This window comes from Etheostoma spectabile, chromosome 19 (assembly GCF_008692095.1).
Source record: "Etheostoma spectabile isolate EspeVRDwgs_2016 chromosome 19, UIUC_Espe_1.0, whole genome shotgun sequence".
NCBI lineage: Eukaryota > Metazoa > Chordata > Actinopteri > Perciformes > Percidae > Etheostoma > Etheostoma spectabile.
The window spans coordinates 6,371,847-6,387,306 of NC_045751.1; the positions used below are offsets into that span (position 1 = coordinate 6,371,847).

Here is a 15,460-nt window from a genome sequence, read left to right on the forward strand (position 1 = left end):
TGAGAGGATGAAGGTTTTACATCTAAGGGCTGACCATTCCTGCGAACTGTCTCGCAACATCTCAGACCGGACCGTCAAAGCGCAGAAGGGGACTGATAACATCAGGGCCCAGTCGGTGGAGTTACTTCGTGTAACCACCGGTCTGGCAGAAAAGGTGGATGGACTGACAAAATCACGACATGAATTGGATGCTCGTATGTCGCTGAGGTTGGTAACAATTGAGTGATGGACATTGATTCGAACAAATTCCAGTGAGTCAACCTAAATTGTACCGAAACTGATCAACTATTCCCCCCCCCCCCACTGCACTGGCTTATCTCTTCAAGGTCACGCAGATGAACTGAGCTTTTAACAACATAGACAGTCTGACGCTCACATTCACACACACAACTCCTTATCTCACACACACACCATACACCCCCCCCCCTCCCCCCCCCTCCCCCCCCGTATCCGTCTGTCTGCCTCGATTTCTTGTGTGTCTCGCACCCACCTCAAAAAATTCCTTCATGTGTCCACATGAACTGTGTGTTGTCTTGTGCATCATGAGTTATGTTGTTATGTACTGTACATGTTGCTGTCTGCATAAATCCTTTTCAGAGTGCATGTGGCGGCGCTTTAAATAGCTGCGGCCCGGAAGCTCTATCTAAACTCTATCCAAACTGCATTTCGTTGCATTGTACCTGTACATGTGTAATGACAATAAAGTTGAATCTAATCTAATCTAATCTATTGCTATCTTGAAAGTGATTGACCTAATTGACCAAACTGACCTACAAAAACCTGGTCTACAGTCGATGCAGCATTTCATTGAATTTTAACATTAGCAAACTGTTATTAGTAGAATGCACCTAGGCTTGTACATGGCGCACACTATATGCTTGTAACACGCACAGGTTAGCACAGCAGCACACACACATGCAAAAGCTTAAAAATCAAAATATTACGGTGCCAATCCACCATCATTACAGCAATACGCCTGGCTTTTAAAGGGAATGAGACCTTCTGATTGGTTTATTGCATGTTACGCTCAAAACACACCTATGATTAATGAATACAACCCTTTTGAACCATTCACCTGGCACACAAACCCTTTTTTCCACTGTCAAACTAGCAAAAGTGGATATGGACACGCCCTACACGCACCTGCGCCATACGCTTCACACCGTTTCAATGTGTGTGTCATGTATGCATTCCATCCAATGGAGACAGAGCACATTTTAAGTCCCGCCCTCAAGGGAGTAAAAGAACTCTCCGCTTTCCATTGACTTGCGTGAAGGGGCCTCCTCGTCAATTTTGTCCGCTAGCAAACAACAGAAAAATTCCTTAAAGCTGCTGTGGTGAGAAGTGGTGACATTTACTACCAACAATGTGAAAAACCCATTAATTAAGTTTTTATCATCTGCAGGTGAAAAACGTGAGCTTTTATGAAGAACAAAGTGGATACAGACATGACGAATCATGCCGAGAGAATGGGAAGATTGTGGGCATGGCTTTTAGAGTATGACCCAATGCGCTTTGTCTCTATTTATAGTGTCAAATCATAACAATCATTATCTCAGGAAACTCTAGATTTGGTCTGGACCACATTCTGTGATTTACAGGGACCCAATAATTCCACCATGAGCAAGCACTTGAGAGGGGGGCAAGGGAAAACTTCCTTTTAACAGCAAAACCCTAGAACATTTTATGGCTTTTGTTGGGCGGCCATTTGCCTTACCCGAGAGAGAGACAGAGAGAGAGAGAGAGAGAGAGAGAGAGAGAGAGAGAGAGAGAGAGAGACCACAATTATAACATCTCGTTTCATTTTACTGAGTTCCATCGCTCCCATCATTTTACAGTGTTCTTGAGTCTAGAAGAGGTGCTGTGTTGCCGAATGTCTGCAAGTAAAACTAAATCATAACTGGCCATTTTGTCAGTTTGACCAATATAAATGGTGAGATTTACATAGCACATGAAGGCAGCATTAGCATTGAGATGGCTTTAACAAGGCCATTGCTGCACTGAGACAAACGTACCCATAGCAGATTAATAAATCGATGACCTGAATTTTAGTCCTTTGAGTGAAATAAGACTGTTTGAGTACCATTTGAAAGATCTGTCATTGTGAAGTCGATCACAGGGATCGGAGGACTGGCTTCTCCTCTCCTGTAGACAGGGTTTTCACCGTTGTGGGTGATGATGCTGCCATGCTGTGGGGCTCTGACCACACTGAAGAGCATGCTGTTCTTGGGGACATCCAGATCCATCGCATGCAAAACTGAGGAGTCCAGCTGCTTCATTTCTCCTTCTCGTACCTCATCACAGAAGGATAGCATAGAACATTGGACCAAAAACTGATGGGAATGTCTCGTTTTCGGTTGTCAGAAGTGTAACTGACCATAACATAAAAACTTACTGTGATGTTACGAGCCACAAACTGTGGGATCTCATCGTTCGTCGGGTTAATAATAATGTAGAAGGGGACGTGGGCAGAGCTGTGTATGCCGTCGGACACACAGAGCATGAACTGGTCAGCTGTGGGCTCCATCCTCTGGTGTCTGGACTGTACATAGTTCACGTGACCGTCAATGATGTCTTTATATGTAAAGGAAGCTGGGGAAAATGGGACAGAAAAACACATGAAATACAATATTTTTTGTTCACCTATCTGATGATAACATGCATCATAATGCAGGCTGTCCTCATTCACTGTTCATACATTATACCTATGAATTGTAATGCACTGTAATCCGTTTGTAATCCACACATAGGGGGTCAAAATCTGCATCGAAAGGCAGTTGGGATGGTGGATAGGTCCCAAAACTCCCAAAACACGTGACTTTCACCCAAAGAAACCACAAGTAACTATTTTAACTCAATCCACAAACTTCTAGTGCCATTCGATGTACCCAATCGACTACTTACAGCATTAAAGACAAGGGTCATATTTCTAAAGATATCACACAAACCTGTTAATGAGAACATATGTTGCATAATGCTTACCTATGCTTATACCCGTGTTGCTTTTCTCAAATCCAGGACTAGGCAGGACATTTTCAATGTAGCCAAACTGGGGCGGAGAGATCAGACTGAAGACCAGTTGGTCCAGGACAGTGTCCACGTCAGAGGCCTTTAAGTGAGATACAGTTATAGGTGCAGACCCCCCTTCATCCACAATAAGTATGTCACCTACAATCAGAAAAGGACAAATGACGCTTTAAAAACAGCTTATAAAAATGATTACCCATATAACCACAGTATTTGTATATTGGTCATCCAAATCAATTTCTTTAAGCCTATAAATTATTTTCTGTTCATGCATTTCAGATCAAGTCATTTTAGTTGAGTTGCTGCAGTGGCTATTGCAAAATTATGGCTGCCATTTTTAGTCAAGGTAGAGACTACTTTAACCAATGTTTTGATTTTATCATGTTCGTAACTACTATTACAGCTTTCTTATCATTGTCATCAGACTTTACTTTAATATTCTTCGCCGTATTCTCTTTTTATTTCTTATAGATCACGGACACCAATTTAATTTACAGTAAAATACCTAGTGGCTGAAGTCGAGTCTATGGCTGAATCTCATTCCTCTATCTTACCCCTACCCCTTACCCCTTCCCCTAGGTTTTGCGTAGTGCTGTCCCAATACTCTTTTTGAACGAGGGGTAAGGGGTGTATGGCCCTTGGAACCATAGACAGTGAATGAAAGAACCAAGGGAGGTCATGAGCATTACTTGAAACCCAGGGGTAGCGATATACATTGTGAAACAGGCAACAATGGCCGCCGCATCGACCCATGAATGTAAGTATTTTCCGGCACCTGAATCAGCTTAGTTGTGGGAGTTCATAACCGCTCATTTCACAGGGGGGTAAGCCCCCTGAAGACCCCTTGGGGCGCCAGGCCTGAATTTTATCCATTTAAAGTGGTCCTCAAATTTGGTGTAATTAAAAAGAATAAACCAGGCTGGGTAACAAAGAGTTGCCTGATGAGAGTCTTAAAGGTCCCATGGCATGAAAATGTCACTTCATGAGGTTTTTTAAAATTAATATGAGTTCCCCCAATCTGCCTATGGCCCCCCAGTGGCTAGAAATGGCGATAGGTGTAAACCCGAGCCCCGGGTATCTTGCTCTGCCTTTGAGAAAATGAAAACTCAGATGAGCCGATCTGGAATATTGGCCCTTATGAGGTCATAAGGGGCAAGGTTACCTCCCCTTTTTCTACTTTGCCCGCCCAGAGAAATTGCCCCCCCCATGAGAGAGAGACATCATGGCTTTCAAATGAAAGCTGATTGTGGGACTGGAAATTACAAATTATCATATCAACGCAGGAAACACATTGTAGTTAAAGTAATTACGTAGTGTTGTTGTTATTTTTGCACAATAGTGGATTTGTAATTGAAGTTATAGCTCAAAGCTGGTTCTCTGGACACTGTTTGACTAAAAAATGGCCCACCTGTTGTTAGAGAAGGTGGTTGGCTGTCAACTGGAAACACCGTGATGTGGAGGTCATACACAGGCAGACTCTGTCGTGCATGTAGCTGGGTCACGTCTCTGGTCCTGGAGGGGTTTTCTTCACCGCAGCATGGAGGAAGGTTTTCTATTGGTCCATCAGAAATGACAAAGGTGATGGTGTCATGGCGAGGAGTGAGTCCAATCTCCAATCCTAAAACCACAATATTAAAAATTAGAGACAGTCCCTACTGTACTACATTGTGTGTTTGATGGATGGATGGATGGATGGATGATGGATGGATGGATGGATGGATGGATGGATGGATGTGGCTGATGGGATGATGGATTATGATGATGATGGATGGATGTAGATGGATGATGGATGGATGGATATGATGGATGGATGGATGGTGATGGATGGATGGATATGGATGGATGATGATGATGGATGGATGGATGGATGGATGGATGTGATGGAAGATGATGGATGGATGGTGATGGATGTGATGATGGTATGGATGAGGGATGGATGGATGATGGAGGATGAGATGGATTGATGGATGGATGATGGATGGATGGTGGATGTTATGGATGGATGATGATGGATGATGGATGATGGTGGATGATGATGGTATAGGATGTAGGGATGGATGGATGGGATGGATGGATGGTGATGATGGATGGATGGATGGATGAGGATGATGGATGGATGGATGATGGATGGATGGATGATGGATGGATGTGTGGATGGATGGATGTGGATAGATGGATGGATGTGGTGGATGGATGGGTTGATGGTGTGGTGGATGGATGATGGATGATGGATGATGGATTGGCTGGATGGATGGATGGATGGATGGATGGATGGATGGATGGTGGAGGATGGATGGATGGATGAGGATGGATGATGGATGGATGGGATGATGGATGGATGGATGGATTGGAGATGGATGGATGGATGGATGGATGGATGATGGATGATGTGATGTTGATGTGGATGGATGGTTATGTGGATGTTTGAATGGATGGATGGATGGATGTGAGTGATGAGATGGGGGATGAATGGATGAGAGGATGAGATGGTGGCTGCTGATGGATGGATGGATGGATGATGGGATGGTGGATGTGTGATGGATGGATGGATTGGGATGGATTATGATTGAGTGGTGGATGGATGGGATGGATGATGGATGGATGGTGATGGATAGGATGATGGATTTGGATGGTGTGGATGGATGGATGGTGAGGGGATGGTATGGATGATGGATGGATGATGGATGGTATGGTCTGGATGCGGTGGTGATGGATGAGGATGTGGATGGATGGTGGTGTGGATGGATGTTGATGGCTGGATGGATGGATGGTGGTGGACTGGATGCTGGATGGATTATGGATGTTGACTGATGGATGGATGGATGGATGGATTGATGGATGGATGGATGGATGGTGATGTAGGTGGAGATGGAGGGATGGATGGATGGATGGTGATTGGATGGATGGATGGATGTGATGGATGATGATTGGTGGATGGATGGCTGGATGGATGATGATGGTCTGGAGATGGATGGGGCTGGATGGATGGATGGTGTTGTGATTGATGATGGGATGGCTGGATAATGGATGGCTGAGGATGGATGAGTGGATGATGGATGCTGGATGATGGCTGGATGGATGGATGAGGGATGGATGGTGATGAGGTGGTGGCCGGGATGGCTGAGGTGACTTGGTGGTGATGGATCTGTGTCTGCTGCTGGTGTTGATGGAGTGGACTGGCGATGGTGTGGACTGCATGGATGGATGGATGGATGGCTGTGGATGATGGATGGACTCGGACTGGATGGCTGTGGATGATGGTGTGGTGGATTTGTGTGAGATGTGAGGATGAGCGCTGGTGGATGGATGGATGGGTGTGATGGCCTTGCTGGCTGCTGGCCGTGCTGGCTGGCTGCTGGCTTGGATGCTGCTGGCTGGCCTGGACTGGCTTTGGCTGGCTCGCTCTGGAGGTTATGGTGTATGGATGCTGGCTGGCTGATGATTGCTGGCTGCTGAGGTGGCTGGGATATGGATGATGGCGGGCGGATGGCCTGGTGGCTGGATGGATGATTGATGCTCTGGCTGACTGGCTGAGGTGGCTGCTGATGGATTATTGCTGATGGAGGGCTGGATGGCTGGGATGATGGCTGGATGCTGGCTGGATGGATGGTGGATGGATGGGTGTGTGTGTGTGTTAAAAATAACAGAGGTTGATAAAGCTGTTCCTGTTTGTTTCAAATTAAAAATGGCAGGGTATAGTGGCTCCTGCAGAGGGCAGTACCTGAAAGCAGGTGTTGAGGTGCTTCTACTTGTTCATCTCTCCAAGATATTTGTTGTATATGTTACATGTCAAGGTGCATTGTAAAAAAAATGACAAGCTCTGAATGTTGAATACGAGCTCAATCAAACAGGGGAATGGTAATCAGCTAGAACCTCCCAATTGGTAAGGGCAAAAGTCACAAGGAGTATAAACCAGAGATCTTCAACAGGGGATCAAGGACCCCTGGGGTATCCAAAGAGGTACTGTGGGCTCCACCCAATTATTGTTAATTATTTGGGGGTTTTCAAAAACTAAAGTGCCTCAACGTGAATCCAACCCATTACTAGCGAATTTAAATCAGCCTATTTGTGAGAAAAATAACATTGATAGGCTTACCGCCCCATAGGTAAAGGAGTCACTAAGACCACCCACAGATACAGGTTATGCCAACAATTGTTATTTTAACAGCTTAGTATTCTATGCGCTAAAAAGTTAGGAATAAAAGCTTTTGCCCACCCTTCTTTGCTGTCATTTCTACAGTTACTTACCACAAAATGCCCAATTAAATACCATAATTTTCTTTTCCAGTTCATTACTGTAATAAACATTACTTTTGTGGGTATTAACATTGAATTTACAGTGATTTACTGTATATTTTGAATTTGCGGTATTGTAGGCCCAGTTTAATATGCAACTTATTTTTTATACAATATATGTAGTAAGGGGTCCCCTGATCCATCTCTCTTAGTTAAGGGGTCCTTGGCTTGACAAAAGACCCCTGGTATTAAGTAAATGTCAACGTAATGTTTGTCCCATACACTTTATAACAAGAAATATGTCATAATAATGCACTTCCCCCTATAAAGAGGGATCAATAATGTTGTCCAGTTAAAAATAAGAGTAACTTGGGTGTCCTCTCCACCACACCTTGACCACCAATTTAGCAACTTACTGTAAATGTGGATGCCGAGCTAAAGCTAAAGCTAAATATTGCAATATTATATTGCAGCGGCTGATAGTTGAAATTTCATGAAATTGAAGCTACACATCAAGTTTATTTGGTAATTGGTAAAGGGTCTATTTAACATTTGGGAATGGGACATTCTTACAGTTGAGACCCAAATGCTGACACTAAATACCTAGGGCGTAATTTCCACTGGGGACGGGGGGGGGGGGTATTTTACAGAAATTTGTGTTGTTGGTTTAATAAAGTAACCAGCATATATAAACAGATATCCATGGCGTCATTTCAAAAAAATTGTGCGAAAAAAACCTTTTTCATGGCGGAAATTATTATTACAGTAATTACACAGCACATGTCACACCACTTTTCAAAATCCTGTTTGTCCCCCCCCCACACACACACACACACAGGCACTTTCAAATTTGTTTGTTGTTTTATTTATAAGTCTCAGATCTACCCCTAATTTATGTAATAAAGATAGTAAGACATCTTTTTCTTATACGTACTATTTTTGTGAATCGTTTCTGGATTTTGTATCATCATTGTCCCTAAAGTTATGTAGAAATGCAGAAAATGGGATTCAAAGAGAAAAAAAAATAGAATTTTTTTTTTGGGGCGGAGGACCCCCAGACCCCCAGTTTTGTGTGTCACTTCTCAAACCAATTTCTTTTTTTTTTAACAATAAATAAAACCCATGATATAAATTCAGCAATACCTGAGCCTAAAGATAAAAGTAGTACCATAGACAATGGCTGAATCTCATTTCTCTATCTTACCCCTAGCCCTTACCCCTTGGTTTCAAGGGCCAAGGGGTAGGGGTAAGGGGTAGGGGTAAGATGGAGAAATGGGATTCAGCCTATAGCCCCGAGCCCACCTGTGTGTTTGTAGGTGACGATCCCCGCGGTGACGTCGGCCTGGACGAAGCTGTCAACCACGACGGCGTTTCGGAGAACGACACCGCGACGCGGTTGCCGAGCGATCAGGAACGCCAGGCCGCCGTCGTCGCTGTCCGCGTCAGTAGCGTAGACGTGTTCAGCTGTGATGACTACTTGCCGTCCCTCCGCGCAGTTGAGAACCGGTTTCAAACCAGCAACCAACACTGGGACCTCGTCGTTAACGGGAATCACCTGGAGATAACGACAAAAACGTTATCTGCGCATAACAAATGCAATAAGGACGTATAGACAGAACGGGCATAAACATAGGGACAGATTGTCATAAAAAGAAGATTAACCCTTGTGTTGTCAAAGTTGCCGGTCAACGGTTTGAAGTTTCCACAGTTTGTTGTTCTTTTTCTACACTTTTCTCACCGTTTTTTGTCAATTTTATTCCTATTTTTTGTCACTTTTTTGAAGTGTTTTTAATTATATTTTAGTCCATTTTTTTTAAACAATTTCTTTGTCGCTTTTTTCAACGTTTCTGGTGATTTTTGTCTTTTTTTGTTGCCGTTGTTGTTTTGTTTGTTTTTTGGTCAAAATTTTTCCAAAATGTTTTTTGTTGTTTTTGGTTTTTTTTCGACGTTCTTTTCCGATACAGAAAGTTTCTGCAAACCTCTCCGCAAATTAGACCCGAGGACAACACAGGGTTAAATAGAATACATAGACTGCATAACACAAGATGGAAAATAGAACCCACTGAATAATTGTAAAAACGTGCAAACCCCAAAACAGATAGAGGGTCAGGTCAGGTGTGCACTGTCCTATGTGCTGATCCAAACCTTGTTGTTATTGGTATGGCATCCAAAGGGCATGCCTTTGACATATTTAGTCTAAATATTAATGGTTTAGTTTTCAGGGCGGAGGATGTACCAACTTACCAAGAATGCCATATTGGTCGTCCATTGCTATTACCTTCACTTTCAGGACAAAACGGCCCGAATTGGTTCCATCAGTCGCAGTGAATTCAACGGTGTCCTCTACAGTTTCTGAGCTGTCGTGATTGTACCTGATTGACACATGACAGACAATTCAGATTTGATGAGGGATGAAATAAAAGACGTGTGATAGGTGAATTAAAGCCAGAGATCTGTTCTAAGCAGCTTTGATACTTGATTGCTTAACCACCTCGCACTACTTATCCTAAAAACAAGTCCAAACGCCAGATGGTGACAAGTATCTGGATTTTCAAAGTCTTATTAGAACCAAACAGTGGGAAATTGATTCTGTGCTTTTCCACCAAGAGCTTACATCAAGGTGTTCTTTTAAAACTGCATGGCTTGGTAATGGGCGTTTTGGTCTTTTTTTCTTATGGAATATAAAAAGCTATGTTAATAGAGCAAAACCGACGTTTTTATTTGTCCACTTGGGAGCAGAACTTCACTATAAGCTATTACTAATGTGTTAGGAAGAAGTTATTTAACGGACACAAAACAACATTAGCCGTTATTGGAGTCTTGTTTCTGTCATATTCACGTTTATTTTAGCTCTGTTTTGGTCTCCAACTCCTGAGTAAAGTATTTAACACATTAGCGATATTAGTCATAATAACTTGACAACTGGACGGGTGTTAAGGCTGTGTTGGTTCTTGGTAAGAATCAGCCAAAACCACTAAAACTGTCCCCCAGATGAATGCAGAGTTACCGTTTTATTAGATACAACTCTACATGCATCTAATGCAACCTAACAGCCCTTTTGGATTCTTAATGTTCAGGTTTGGTTTGGTTATATAAGTACATCCAATGCTACGTCTTTTGTCTAGACTGTAGTTAAAAGTGCTGTTGTATTGAACTCTCCATCTGCATTCAACCTCATCCCATTAATGCATGTTACTAACTCAACTTCTTCCCTTTCCCGGAGTCTTGTGCTCTCTCGCCCCTGTAGTCTTGTGCTCTCTCGCCCCTTCTCCTCTCTCCTCCTGCAGGTGTTTCTGGCGCTGGAGCTGTGGAGTCTTGATCTGTGGTTGGAGTCACCCGCTGCCTCCATGTTCCTGCTCGTATCATTGTGGACATTGTGGAGGACTACAAATACCTGGGAGTGCACTTGGACAATAAACTGGACTGGGCCAAGAACACTCAAGCCCTCTACAGGAAGGGCCAAAGCCGTCTCTATTTTCTGAGGAGGCTGAGGGCCTTCAACATCTGCAGGACAATGCTGAAGATGTTTTATGAGTCTGTGGTGGCCAGTGCTATCCTCTTTGCTGTTGCATGCTGGGGCAGCAGGCTGAGGGTAGCGGACGCCAACAGACTCAACAAACTGATTCGCAAGGCCAGTGACGTCGTGGGGGTGGATCTGGACTCTCTGTCGGGTGTGTCAGATAGGAGGATGCTGTCCAAACTACATGCCATCTTGGACAATGTCTCGCACCCACTCCATGGCTTGTTGCTCAATCACAGGAGCACTTTCAGTGACAGACTCATTCTCCCAAAATGCACCACAGAGCGCCACAGGAAGTCATTCCTGCCTGTGGCCATCAAACTTTTTAACTCCTCCCTCTAAGTGTCTGACACACAGACACTTAGAGAGGTTGAAACTGGACAATATTATCTGTATTATCTGTTTTGTGCAATAACACTGGCCTGACATGTGATTCTGATCATGTCTCCCTCTCTCTCTCTTTCTCTGTCTCTGTCTGTCTCTCTCCCTCACCCCCAACCGATCGAGGCAGATGACCGCCCACCCTGAGCCATGGTTCTGCTCGAGGTTTCTGCCTCTTAAAAGGACGTTTTTTCTTGCCTTTGTTGCCTTGTGTTTGCTCTTGGTAAGCATTGTTGGGTTTCTGTAAATAACATCCCAGAGTACGGTCTAGACCTGCTCTTTATGAAAAGCGCCATGACATAACTGTGGTTGAATTGAATTGAATTGAATTGAACTATATTATGAAGGAAAATGAGGAAACAAAATGAAGGATATCTGACCTAACTTTAAGGCTTTTTAGGTCTTGCACGGTGAAAGAGTTGCCTGGATTTAACGGGAGTCCACGTAGCTGCAGAGCTCCGTGCTGTGGCTCCCTCTGAAGCACCACCTGCAGGGCTTCTTCCATTGAGTCCACGTCTGACAGCAACAAGTGTTCAGGGCCGAGCCAGCGCTCCCCTCCCTCGTCTACAGTCAGAGGGTTGGTAATGACCTGAAACAGAACGTATCCACACTTTTCTATGCACGTATCCACACTCAAGATATTGGAAATACATACAATTGCATTTTCTTTTCCACCTGTGGCGGCTGGTTGTCCACTGGCACCACAGTGATGTTAAAGCAGATCCCAGGGACGGTTTTTCCCAGGTGGTTGGTAACAGAGAGAACAAACTGGATATACTGGGGGTGAGGGCCAATGTCCAAGATTGGAGGCATGTAGGCTACTTTCATGAAGTTCACTGCATCCTGTAAACGGATAAAATAAGAAAAAATGGACATGATTTTGAATGAGGAAGTCTGAGCGCATGTGGTCTTGAAAAAAGAACTAAAATACTTACCTGTGTGAAGAGCCTCAGCAGCGGTGCGTTGGCGTCTTTGGTGAATTTGGGTACGCTGTCGACTAGGAACAACCTCCCAGCATCTGGACTGCTGCTCATGAAGACAACAGCGCCCAATTCAGACAGAGTGTTTTCCCATTGTTTGCTGTCCAGTGTGTTTTCTGAAGGTGAGGACCTACTAACCTGTGAGGACCAGTGTAGAAAGGTGGAGTGGTAACTGTGTACGTAAGCTCACTGTCGGGGGACTCCTGGTCTACGAAGTGAAGCTGTTGCCGCGTTACGTGGACCACTTCTGTTTCTTTGATCACAAGACACCGACTGGAACCAGGAACCTCTTTGGGGGGTTGGTCTGGAACAGGCTCTATGTGCACCATCACCACCTGCAAGCATTGTAGGTGGACACCACTCAAAATAGCTCAAAGGACGGTAATGTCAGTTGGTTGGCCAAAATGGCTTTTCATATTTTGCCACAAGCTTAATTTTCCAGTGAAAAATATTAACATCTGCCACAACATTTTTTACAGATATTTATGGTCCCCAGAAGATTAGACTTATCAACTTTGGTGATCCCCTGATTTGTAGCACCACCATGAGGTTGACATTTGTGATTTTGTGGGAAAAAAAATTTAACAACTATTGTATCAGTTGAAGAGGAGAGAGGGGGGGCAAGGGGGGTGTGACCTTGACCAACTGCCACTTTGCTTGTTTGAAAGCCATGATATATCCCTCTCATGGGGGGGCCAAATTCTCTGGGCGGGCAAAGCAGACCTTGCTCCTTATGACCTCATAAGGGGCAAGATTCCAGATTCCGCCCATCTGAGCTTTCATTTTCTCAAAGGCAGAGCAGGATACCCAGGGCTCGGTTTACACCTATCACCATTTCTAGCCACTGGGGGGGCCATAGGCAGGCTGGGGGGACGCATATTAATGTTAAAAAACCTCATAAAGTGATATTTTCATGCCATGGGACCTTTAAGATTAGAATAAAAGATTGTGGTTTGGATTAAAACACCAAGCTCCTGGTAGTACTAGACACACGTTTCTGGGTGGAGGTTTTCTGTTTTCTACAGGACTTAAACCCAGACTAGTTTAAGTTTTCAAACCCTGTCCCAGAGTAAACCTATGTTGACGCGTTAGAACTTGTTCACGATCCTTCAGTAGGAATTGAAATGGCGTTCCCTCATCTTGTCCTTTTCACTAGATAACACTGTCAGAGATGTGTCGCTGTTACCCACTTGAGGCTCCGACAGGTTGGGGGGGTCGTGGAAATCCGACAGCACCACCTCAAAGTAGTCATCAAACACCTCGTGTCCTAGGTGACGATAGTAAACCACGGACTGGGACAGGTCTTTCTGCAGAAAGTGGCTGACCGGATAACCTGGATTCAGAAACAGAAACAAGGTTTGAACAAAAAAAAAAGATCTTTTAAAAAGCAGGATAAAATAGGAATATGAAATCCATTCGCCCGACCCGCGAGCCCTGACGTTGGCCTTTTCATGAGCTCTCCTGCCCGCGGGGGGCGGGTGATGTTGAAGAGGATGTAGTCGTCGCTGGAGTCCAGGTCTGAAGCCTGGAGGGTGGAGCCTCTCAGCAACGCCACCTGTCCCTCGGACACCTCCAGCAGCATGTTGGTGATGAGGACCGGAGGGCTGTCGTCCTTGGGCAGGATGTTTACGGGGAACTTGTGTCGGGTCTGATGGGGCCCGTCGGTGATGCGGAAGACGATGGAGTCTTTGGTGGAGTCGCTGTCGTCGTGGTGATAGCGAACCACGCCGGCTCTGATGTCGTCGACGGTGAACGTGAAGCCCTTTCCCCCTGGAGTTCACACGAAACAGTCAGAAGTCAATCGACCCGCGCGCTGTCTTCCCGTCAAAATTGAAAATCAACACTTTGTTGACGTTTTTATCAATGGTTAAAACTTTTTCATTGCTTTTTGTCCCTTTTTTCAACACTTTTGACGCTTTCTTTCAATGTTTGTCACTTTTTTTGACATTTTGACACTTTCTTTCAATGTTTGTCACTTTTTTTGACATTTTGACACTTTCTTTCAATGTTTGTCACTTTTTTGACATTTTGACGCTTTCTTTCAATGTTTGTCACTTTTTTCAACACTTTTGACGCTTTCTTTCAATGTTTGTCACTTTTTTCAACACTTCTGACGCTTTCTTTCAATGTTTGTCACTTTTTTCGACATTTTGACGCTTTCTTTCAATGTTTGTCACTTTTTTCAACACTTCTGACGCTTTCTTTCAATGTTTTTCACTTTTTTCAACACTTTTGACGCTTTCAACGTTTGTCACTTTTTTTGACATTTTGACGCTTGCTTCAACGTTGTCACTTTTTTTGAACTTTGACGCGCTTTCAATGTTTGTCAATTTTTCAACACTTTTGACGCTTTTTCAATGTTTGTCACTTTCAACATTTTGACGCTTTCTTTCAAGTTTGTACTTTTTTTTTACATTTTGACGCTTTTTCAATGTTGTCACTTTTGTCAAAACGTTGACGCTTTTCAATGTTGTCACTTTTTTTTTACATTTTGACGCTTCTCAGTTTGTCACTTTTTTCAAAACTTTTGACGCTTTCTTTCAAGTTTGTCACTTTTTTTTACATTTTGACGATTTCTTTCAATGTTTGTCACTTTTTTTCAAATCTTGACTTTGACGCTTTCTTCAAGTTGTCACTTTTTTTTCGACATTTTGACGCTGTCTTCATTTGTCACTTTTTCGACACTTTTGCGCTTTCTTCAATGTTTGTCACTTTTTTCACATTTTGACGCTTTCTTTTCAATGTTTGGTCACCTTTTTTCAACACTTTGACGACTTGCTTTCAATGTTTGTCACTTTTTTCAACATTTTGACGCTTTTCTTTCACGTTGTCAACTTTTTTCACAACTTTGACGCTTTCTTTCAAGTTGTCACTTTTCAACATTTTGACGCTTTTTCTTTCAAAGTTTGTCACTTTTTTCAACACTTTTGACGCTTTCTTTCAACGTTTGTCCCTTTTTTTGACATTTTGACACTACGTAACGCTAACGTATCAACTTTAGTTTCACAGGTATTTTTGGAATTTATGGTCAATAAAACCTCATTTATAGGAAATACCTAATGTTTAAGTTCTCACATTTTTGTCCCTTTTTTTCAATACTTTTGATGCTTTTTATCAATGTTTTTAACTTTTTCTTACATTTTTGTCCCTTTTTTCAACATTTGTTTTCAATGTTTGTCACTTTATTAACATTTTCAACACCATGCAACACCAACTTATTAACTTTATGTTTGGAATTTTTAGAATTTATGGTCAATGAACCTAATTTATAGGAAATTAAACCTAATGTTTGAGTTAGAAAAGCAGAAATTAGGAA

The 15,460-nt window shown here is 43.2% G+C and overlaps 1 protein-coding gene across 4 annotated transcripts in view; it reads right to left on the reverse strand.

Moving 5' to 3' along the window:
* frem1a (Fras1 related extracellular matrix 1a) overlaps window positions 1-15,460 on the reverse strand; it is a 68,322-nt gene that overhangs the window by 30,976 nt on the left and 21,886 nt on the right. Inside the window, exons 9-20 of one of the 4 annotated variants that reach the window (XM_032544662.1) lie at window positions 13,570-13,914; window positions 13,335-13,477; window positions 12,283-12,479; window positions 12,100-12,190; window positions 11,840-12,007; window positions 11,545-11,753; window positions 9,542-9,635; window positions 8,566-8,818; window positions 4,436-4,645; window positions 2,983-3,168; window positions 2,396-2,592; window positions 2,084-2,294 (exon numbers count right to left, since the gene is read on the reverse strand). In XM_032544662.1, the coding sequence (XP_032400553.1) occupies window positions 2,084-2,294; window positions 2,396-2,592; window positions 2,983-3,168; window positions 4,436-4,645; window positions 8,566-8,818; window positions 9,542-9,635; window positions 11,545-11,753; window positions 11,840-12,007; window positions 12,100-12,190; window positions 12,283-12,479; window positions 13,335-13,477; window positions 13,570-13,914 (2,304 nt within the window). Of the gene's footprint in view, window positions 1-2,083; window positions 2,295-2,395; window positions 2,593-2,982; window positions 3,169-4,435; window positions 4,646-8,565; window positions 8,819-9,529; window positions 9,636-11,544; window positions 11,754-11,839; window positions 12,008-12,099; window positions 12,194-12,282; window positions 12,480-13,334; window positions 13,478-13,569; window positions 13,915-15,460 lie in introns of those variants that run through there. The other 3 variants (XM_032544661.1, XR_004336469.1, XM_032544663.1) reach the window with 3 other exon arrangements.